General features: G+C 35.3%; 1 protein-coding gene across 1 annotated transcript; it reads right to left on the reverse strand.

Annotated features, from left to right (window-relative positions):
• Positions 1-4,529: 4,529 nt before the first annotated feature.
• Positions 4,530-9,916, reverse strand: LOC134251265 (dynein light chain Tctex-type 5-B-like). The gene is made up of 4 exons (XM_062733647.1): positions 9,768-9,916; positions 6,966-7,105; positions 6,407-6,617; positions 4,530-6,212 (listed from the first exon to the last, which is right to left on the reverse strand). The coding sequence occupies exons 2-4, from the start codon at positions 7,070-7,072 to the stop codon at positions 6,009-6,011; spliced, it is 522 nt and encodes a 173-aa protein (XP_062589631.1). The 5' UTR covers positions 7,073-7,105; positions 9,768-9,916; the 3' UTR covers positions 4,530-6,008.
• Between the last annotated feature and the right edge of the window lie 213 nt (positions 9,917-10,129).

Consider the following 10,129-nt stretch of genomic DNA (forward strand, 5'->3'; position numbering starts at 1 on the left):
TGTGTGAGGATGTAGATCTAGTGATGTGAGAGGATGTAGATCTAGTGATGTGTGAGGATGTAGATATAGTGATGTGTGAGGATGTAGATATAGTGATGTGAAAGGATGTAGATATGTAGATAGATATGTAGAAATTTTAATATGTACTCCAGAGGAGTAAATAGAGGATGTAGATCTAATGATGTGTGAGGATGTAGATCTAGTGATGTGAGGATGTAGATCTAGTGATGTGTAGGAGGATGTAGATCTAGTGAGGTGTGAGGATGTAGATCTAGTGATGTGAGAGGATATGGATCTAATGATGTGAGAGGATGTAGATCTAGTGATGTGTGAGGATGTAGATCTAGTGATGAGTGTGAGGATGTAGATCTAGTGATGTGTGAGGATGTAGAGCTATTGATGTGTGAGGATGTAGATCTAGTGATGTGAGAGGCTGTAGATCTAGTGATGTGTGAGGCTGTAGATCTAGTGATGTGTGAGGATGTAGATCTAGTGATGTGTCATAGGATGTAGATCTAAAGATATTTGAGGATGTAGATCTAGTGATGTGAGAGGATGTAGATCTAGTGATGTGTGAGAGGATGTAGATCTAGTGATGTGTGAGGATGTAGATCTAGTGATGTGAGAGGATGTAGATCTAGTGATGTGAGAGGATGTAGATCTAGTGATGTGAGAGGGTGTAGATCTAGTGATGTGAGAGGATGTAGATCTAGTGATGTGTGGGAGGATGTAGATCTAGTGATGTGTGAGGATGTAGATCTAGTGATGTTTGTTTGAGGATGTAGATCTAGTGATGTGTGAGGATGTAGATCTAATTATTTGAGAGGATGTAGATCTAGTGATGTGAAAGGATGTAGATCTAGTGATGTTTGAGAGGATGTAGATCTAGTAATGTGTGGGAATGCATCCTCTCAAATCACTAGATCTACATCCCCATACATCACTAGAAGTACATGTGTGAGGATGTAGATCTAGTGATGTGTGAGGATGTAGATCTATTGATGTGTGAGGATGTAGATCTAGTGATGTGTGAGAGGATGTAGATCTAGTGATGTGTGAGGATTAAGATCTAGTGATGTGTGAGGATGTAGATCTAGTGATGTGAAAGGATGTAGATATAGCAATGTGTGTGAGAGGATGTAGATCTAGTGATGTGTGAGAGGATGTAGATCTAGTGATGTGTGAGGATGTAGATCTAGTGATGTGTGAGGATGTAGATCTAGTGATGTAAGAGGCTGTAGATCTAGTGATGTGTGAGGATGTAGATCTACTGATGTGTCAGAGGATGTAGATCTAAATATATTTGAGGATGTAGATCTAGTGATGTGAGAGGATGTAGATCTAGTGATGTGTGAGAGGATGTAGATCTAGTGATGTTTGTGAGAGGATGTGGATCTAGTGATGTGTGAGAGGATGTAGATCTAGTGATGTGTGAGGATGTAGATCTAGTGATGTGAGAGGATGTAGATCTAGTGATGTGGAAGGATGTAGATCCAGTAATGTGTGAGGATGTAGATCTAGTGATGTTTGTTTGAGGATGTAGATCTAGTGATATGTGAGGATGTAGATCTAGTGATGTGTGAGGATGTAGATACAGTGATGTGTGAGGATGTAGACCTAGTGATGTGTGAGGATGTAGATCTAGTGATGTGAAAGGATGTAGATCTAGTGATGTTTGAGAGAATGTAGATCTAGTGATGTGTGGGAATGCATCCTCTCACATCACTAGATCTACATCCCCACACATCACTAGAAGTACATGTGTGAGGATGTAGATTTAGTGATGTCTGAGGATGTAGATCTAGTGATGTGAGAGGATGTAGATCTAGTGATGATGTGTGAGGATGTAGATCTAGTGATGTGTGAGAAGATGTAGATCTAGTGATGTGTGAGGATGTAGATCTAGTGATGTGTGAGAACATGTAGATCTAGTGATTTGTGAGGATGTAGATCTAGTGATGTGTGAGGATGTAGATACAGTGATGTGTGAGGATGTAGACCTAGTGATGTGTGAGGATGTAGATCTAGTGATGTGTGAGGATGTAGATCTAGTGATGTGTGAGGATGTAGATACAGTGATGTGTGAGGATGTAGACCTAGTGATGTGTGAGGATGTAGATCTAGTGATGTGTGAGGATGTAGATCTAGTGATGTGTGAGAAGATGTAGATCTAGTGATGTGTGAGAGGATGTAGATCTAGTGATGTGTGAAAGGATGTAGATATAGTGATGTGTGTTAGAGGATGTAGATCTAGTGATGTGTGAGAGGATGTAGATCTAGTGATGTGTGAAGATGTAGATCTGGTGATGTGTGAGGCTGTAGATCTAGTGATGTGAGAGGCTGTAGATCTAGTGATGTGTGAGGATGTAGATCTAGTGATGTGTCAGAGGATGTAGATCTAAAGATATTTGAGGATGTAGATCTAGTGATGTGTGAGGATGTAGATCTAGTGATGTGTGAGGATGTAGATCTAGTGATGTGAGAGGATATGGATCTAATGATGTGAGAGGATGTAGATCTAGTGATGTGTGAGGATGTAGATCTAGTGATGAGTGTGAGGATGTAGATCTAGTGATGTGTGAGGATGTAGATCTATTGATGTGTGAGGATGTAGATCTAGTGATGTGTGAGGATGTAGATCTAGTGATGTGTGAGGATGTAGATCTAGTGACGTGAAAAGATGTAGATATAGTAATGTGTGTGAGAGGATGTAGATCTAGTGATGTGTGAGATGATGTAGATCTAGTGGTGTGTGAGGATGTTGATCTAGAGATGTGTGAGGATGTAGATCTAGTGATGTGAGAGGCTGTAGATCTAGTGATATGTGAGGATGTAGATCTAGTGAAGTGAGAGTATGTAGATGTAGTGATGTGGCAGGATGTAGATTTAGTGATGTGTCGTAGGGGATATAGATCTAGTGATCTGCGAGGATGCAGATCTAGTGATCTGAGAGGATGTAGATCTAATGATTTGAGAGGATGTAGATCTAGTGATGTGAAAGGATGTAGATCTAGTGATGTTTGAGGGGATGTAGATCTAGTGATCTGAGGGGATGCAGATCTAGTGATGTGTGAGGATGTAGATCTAATGATTTGAGAGGATGTAGATCTAGTGATGTGAAAGGATGTAGATCTAGTGATGTTTGAGAGGATGTAGATCTAGTGATGTGTGGGAATGCATCCTCTCACATCACTAGATCTACATCCCCACACATCACTAGAAGTATATCCTCACACATCACCAGATCTACATCCCCACACATCACAAGATGTACATTCTCACAGATCACTAGATCTACATCCTCTCAAATCAATACATCTACATCCTCACACATCACTAGATCTACATCCTCACACATCACTAGATCTACATCCTCACACACATCACTAGATCTACATCCACATACATCACTAGATCTACATCCTCACACTCATCACTAGATCTACATCCTCCCACACATCACTAGATCTACATCCTCTCACATCACTAGATCTACATCCTCCTACACATCACTAGATCTACATCTTCACACATCACTAGATCTACATCCTCACACATCACTAGATCTATATCCTCACACATCACTAGATCTATATCCTCTCCCACCACTAGATCTAAATCCTCACACATCACTAGATCTACATCCTCACACATCACTAGATCTACATCCTCTTACACACATCACTAGATCTACATTCTCTCATATCATTAGATTTACACCTTCTCACGTCACTGGACGTACATCCTCTCACATCACCAGATCGAAATCCTCTTATATGGAGATGGTACCATTTTACAGTGTAGGGCTGCAAATTTATACCTATAGACCCTTTTCCTATGACATATTTTGCCTAGGAGTTATTCCCCTTAGCTGTTACATTGTAGGGCAACATTCCCAGATCCCTTTATTATTCAAAAAAGTTCAATTTGTAAAATTGGTTACTGAGGTAAAGATAATATTTCTTGAAAGCATGTTTAAAATTGGTTGTTCTTAGAGGTAAATTCAATACTTTGCCCTACAAGATGGCAGCTAAGGGGAATAACTCCTAGGCAAAATACTGTAGAAGTACTTTTTTCCGAGGGGTCATAATTCCGCGGAATCTCTATTTCTGTTAAATCCGCTGGTAGAAAATTACATGGATATCTTAAGACCCTCCCTATATGCCATCCATTTGTATTAAGTTCAATGGGTCTAATTTCCATGGAAAATTTGTGATCGCGTACATAGCATTAATTAACTACAGTATGTCATAGGAAAAGGGTCTGTTAAGCAGTGAGGGTTATTTTTCAAGCCAACATCTGGAACATAGGACCTGGGATTAAATAGTCTAAACACCCCACAGTGGATTCAAACCTGTGACATAAGGATCAGCTCTTATGGACTCTGGAGCAGTTGCTCTAACAACTGCACCAAACAGAGATTTTAAGTCTAAACCAAACTATATATCTGGTGCTCAAGGCTTCTAATTGCAAAATAAAACAGGTACATGTCATACGTTCTATTTAAAAGTAACACAACAATATTATGTTTCTTCTTAAGCATTTATTTCATTTTTTCATGTCTAGAAAGAACTGAGAGCTTTCAGTGACTACAGAAAGGTATTAACAAATTACCTCATAGATAAAGTCTGACTATGAACACAAAAAGAGCACAGTTGCACAGAAGCTCTGCTTGATCTGCAACAATCAAAAGTTCATACATGTATATTGAACAATCAGTCATTCTAATCAAAAGTTTATAATGTATATTGAACAATCAGTCATTCTAAAAGAATAAATTATTTGTCTACATTAATGGAAATGAAAAATATATATGATCTATATCACATTCTTCAAATATACACTGGAAAATCGAACACTGAGACAGTTTATTGCTAGGAAAAGGGTTTGTAAAATAATAAATATATATAACGCATAGAAAATATACAGTAAGAAATAAATCAAAAGGTGTAATGCACAAGAAATCAATAAAAATGATTCATTCTTAATATCACAGCAATTACATAAAAATGTGACAGAAGTGATGCATGATATACTGATATTCAACAACAACACTACCCCCGGTATTAAATCTTATTTACAATAGGAGTTTGAATTATAACCTATTGAAACAGAAAATGTACCACTGTTCTCCTGCAATTAATCTGAGCTATCCCTCTGAGTCTTGATTAATTTTGGCAAGGGAGATAAGCTGTGTGACTTCAGATAACCTCCAATAATTTATTTGACTTGAGTTAAAATGCTAAGTCTTGGCAACAGTTAAAGAAATGTTAAATGTTAGCTGCGGAAGCATTTAACATTTCTTGTAACAGAAAACAATTTGACAGTAAATTGATTAGAAAGGCATTAGCCCAAACTTAATACTGACACAAATGATACAGGGTCAGACTTTGGGACAGCCAGTAAAAAATGAATTTAAAAAATCCACTGCTTGTTACAACTGTAACAGTTCTGCTTAAATATCTTTTACAGGTGATACTGCTTAATACTTTAAGGGGAAAATTATCTTCTTTTATATAGCAATACATAAACTTGGAACAACTGCACCTCACAAAGAAAACACAATGGCCAAAAAATATACCTAGTTCAACAATAACTCATAATAGATTTTTAAAATCTTACCAAAAAAAAAGGTTTGAGGAAATATATTAAAAACAATGTAATTCCCTCCAGAATACTGCATTGATGTCGTAATATTCAATTGCTAACAAAAATATACTTTATTCATTACAACAAATGTACAAAGTGAAAACTATGGTTATGATCAAGGTCTATAAAAATATACTTACTTTCACAAAATAACACCCTTTCGCACCTTAAATTTCCTGTCATGCTTTTAGAAAAGATATTTTGGCCAATACCTATATACATATGTATACCCTTCACATTCAAACCAAAATACATTGCCCACCAGAAGTCTGGGGCTAAGGCATGATCCTGCTATGCTTTATGCTGATTGCAATGAATTCGACAATAAATACAGTTACTTTCCTCTTGCAATATCACATTTACTCATAATAGATTCCAAATACAGTTCCTATAGCAAACAGTGTCTTGTTGCGATATTCAAAAGTAGAATAAGTGTCACATGATGCATCCCATAAACACCTGCTTCCTACCCACAATCCTGAGTTTTTTAATTCTCCTATGTGAACTGTGCAGATTATTTTGAATCGAGGGATCATCATTTCTTTGACTCTTGCTTTAATGATCTGCAAAATTAAAAAATGAAATAAAAATTTAACTATCTTTGTGTTGAATTCATTGCTTTAAAATTAATACATAAGAACATAATAAAAAGATAGTTTTCAACAATTAGGTTCTCCTCTTCCTCTCCCGATGTCAATAATACAGTGTGTGCATCATTTTCCTTTTAAGAATATTTTTGATCTTTTCTTGTTCTCACCTCTGATAATGTTTTTGTCATTTGCCTGCACAATTCTGGTTCATATTTTTCTTCTGCTAAGTACCCTTCAATTACGTCTCGAATAACATTCTTCACTTTAGCTGATGGAAATCTCTTGTTTGGTGCGAGTTGATAGGTATTTTCGAATTTGACGGGAGGTTTAAAGTCATGGTGCCCCGTGTCTTCTGTTACAGAAACTGTGCTCATGGACCTGAAAAATAATCACAATTTTTATGGTAAATACAAAGGCCTTTGTACACCCCCTCTTCACTGTAGAATTAAAAACAGAAAAGAAAAGAAAATTCACCTGTAATAAATGCTGAGGTAGTAAAATAGAATTGTGGTTCAGGTACCAGTTTATTTAGAATATACAATTTTAATTAGATTGGAGGTTCCTAAATTGTCTCACTTTAAATAAAACTGACCCCATAAAAAATGAATTTATGCTTATACAGTAGTCTTTATATAAATAAATAAAATAAATCATTGTTTGAGCATATTTCAAACAACATTTCAAATGAGAGATATTGAGACCAGGATGTTGACGTCGACAACATACCCGACTTTGTGGAACTTGATAACTTCACTACTGGCTAGGGAGGACACAGAACCCTGTTTCTTTAACAGCTTGGCTGCTTTCTCTCTGGCTAAATCTCGGTCTGTCATCTTGTTAGTCTCCTCTTATAGTCTCTCCTTAATCTGTAAAATTTCAAAAATTGACCCAACTGACCCAAAGATAACAGGAATTTCTTCTGTCCTGTCAGTGTCTAATGAAAGTCCTAACGTCCTAAATGTTTAGAAACAGTTCCAATCTTGTGTTCAATTATTATAAAACTGTAACACTGTTCACGTAACTGTCAAGAGTAGCATTTAAAACCATCTGCTGAAATTTAAGCAATGCAGTTTGTCATGTGAAGTACTCTTATTACTCATGAAAAGAAACCCTTTAAGATTCCCCATACAGTAATTGTCAGTAGATAATACCCTCCAATAATACACACAGCATGCAATGTCTAGCTGATCAACTGTCGAACGAGCCGTCAAATAATGAAAAGTAAAACCCTATTCACTGAATATGAACCTTTTTTTAAAAGTCAATATTGAACCTAACCTTATTGATCTATTGCATTTCTTATCATTTGTAAAGGTTGCAAGTAATTGTGAAGTGCTTTACACAAAAGCTCTGGTTTTTAATATATTGACATGTTTTGGGAATACGTACCTATTTGAAGTTCACTGTGTGCCAGGCAGTAAAATTTCTTTTGGCAATTTAATAATGTAATTACAGTTTAAATGCAAGCAGTATTACTGAAGTTAACAAAACTGTACAAAATAGTCTTTGTTTGCACCATAAAGATAACACCCTAACAGTCACAGCAGGGGGCCAAAACAAGGAATAAACTATGTGGTGTTCAGTTTAACTCTATTTTTTGGTAATTTTTTCTTTTAATCAGTTATAATCCATCTTAAATTGTATGTGTTACAGATCATATCAAACATTTGTGCTAAGATATATTATGGGTAAATAAAATGCATTTTTAGCATGTCTAAAGATCCAGATACATGTATTGTATATATGTTATAGTCAATTTCAAGATGTTTTTTTAAGCCCTTTCAGAAGAGAGAAAGATATAAGTATGGTACAATTTTAAATCCAGTGGATCTGATCCTTGAATTGTTGTTTTAATCCTAATTTCATCCACACTGGTAATTTATACAGTTACTGGCCAGTTTAAATAAAGAAGATTTATTGTTATTATGATAATTAGAGGAACATGTAACAGTGACCATACAATTATTGATATATCCATCTTTTAGCTCACTGTATTTTTTCATTATGAAATAGAGTTACTCTATGGGTGACGGAAAGGGTAAAAAAGACGTTAATTCAAAACTATAACAACTGATTTTAAAAATTTAAACAGACCATCTTAAAACAAAATCAACAACATATTTTAATTTTCAGTATGCTGTTAAAAAAAACACTTAAATTTTAATATTTGAATATAAACTTAGCAATATATATATGTTCTGAGTTTAGAGTTGATCCCTCTTTTACTGTTGTTTTAGAAAACATTTTATAGCTCACAGGTGTAAAACATGAAAATTCTAAGGACTGGTATACGATGGGACACAAATTAGTGATGTATCAATTAATTAAAAATTTCTGAAGATATGGAAACCTTTACTTAAGGTCAAGCTCTACTAAATAACTTCAGACTAATTTTTTGGTGCTAGATCCATTATGATGTCATAATCAATTTCAACTTTCTTTTTCACGTACTTTACGGCTTTAGCAGAATTATATAGAAAATAGGGTATTTTCATGTCATTCAATTTGAAATCATATGTAAAGTAAATCGGATACCTTTATTAAATTTGATATTGATTTAAAGAAGAGGCCATGAACATACTAATTACCGTTTTCTGAGAGACTGTAGGTAATCTGGATACATTTCCTTTGCCAAATACGAAAAAAACTCCAGTATTCATGACTGGTTTTCTTAATTTTTCATTGAAAATGACAGTTTAAAATACAGTTTTTCATCTCGTTCACCTACAAATTATGCCCCGAAACACCCTATTTGACCAAGCTAAAGTTGTAAAGCATGAAAATAAAGGAATTCATACGATTCTCAAATTTGATAAATCTGTAGGCACCTTTCATTTACTAGATCTTGACCTTAATTCAAGTCAGTAATTAGTTTTCATCTTAATTTTTTTAAGGATTTCCCATCGAGGTGTCGAAAATCATCTGTGGAAGTTGCCAGCCTAATTGTTCTGTTATAGTATCAAAGAGTATGAATTTTCACAAAAGGCTAGTTATAGCTAAATTTTTGTTTTATTTTTTAGATCACATGTAACATACTTTGTGAACATGGTATTGATATTTAATTTTAAAAAAGTCACAGAACCCTTGGGTTACGGAACATGGAAGGGGGGACTCATCCCAAGGGAGGAGGTGGGAGAGGTGGGGCTTCCCGTCCCCAAGCACCTGTCATTTATTATACAACAATATACAAATTATGTAATATAACATTTACCCCCACACCTTAAGTTAATTTTTGTGACTGTTTTAAAATTATTATATATTTTGAAAAGTTTTTTTGTTTATTATTTTATGGCCTTTCTTTTCATAGGGTGATTAAGACAAGATAAATTGCCTCTCCTCTTTCTCTGCTCTTTGAAACTTTATTTGAAAACAATAATCCTACACAAACTCCTCTAGCTAAACATTCCAATCTACTCAACTTTCGAACATGTAAAATAATATCTCTCTAATATTTTTCAAATTGCCTGAAGCATCAAATATAGAGAGATATATGAACCAAAGGATATTAGCTGTATTATTTAAACAAACCTTTGATGATGACAAGAATCCACACTCAATTTCAAGCTTCCCCCTACAGTTGCCAAGTGAACAAGATGCTAAATTTAGAGAGCCAACTGGGGAGATGTCAATTCCGAACAGGTGCCCGTTCAATCTCAAGGAAGAAAATTATTTTTCCTTCCACTGTTTTATTGAGTATGAGCGACAGAATATTGTCATAAATGAAAATACATAATAAACATACGTATGATTTTTCCTAAGTCCACAGTTAAAGAAATAAATTAGAAATATATGATTCCTGAATATCCCTTTCGGTTCTAAAATCTGAGGAAACCCCCTTTCCATCGAATTGAAAAGGGAATAGAAAACCGTTATTCATTGGACAGGAGATT

The sequence above is a fragment of the Saccostrea cucullata genome, unplaced genomic scaffold (assembly GCF_032062105.1).
Source record: "Saccostrea cucullata isolate Sc308-1 unplaced genomic scaffold, CSIRO_AGI_Scuc_v1 ctg272, whole genome shotgun sequence".
Taxonomy (NCBI): domain Eukaryota; kingdom Metazoa; phylum Mollusca; class Bivalvia; order Ostreida; family Ostreidae; genus Saccostrea; species Saccostrea cuccullata.

Excerpts from the sequence above, each read along its gene's own strand:
- LOC134251265 (XM_062733647.1), bottom strand. The coding sequence starts at position 7,072 with ATGACAGACCGAGATTTAGCCAGAGAGAAAGCAGCCAAGCTGTTAAAG. Across the intron at positions 6,618-6,965 it reads ATCAAGTTCCACAAAGTCGG|GTCCATGAGCACAGTTTCTG; the intron begins GTATGTTGTCGA and ends ATTATTTTTCAG. Across the intron at positions 6,213-6,406 it reads TGACAAAAACATTATCAGAG|ATCATTAAAGCAAGAGTCAA; the intron begins GTGAGAACAAGA and ends TTAATTTTGCAG.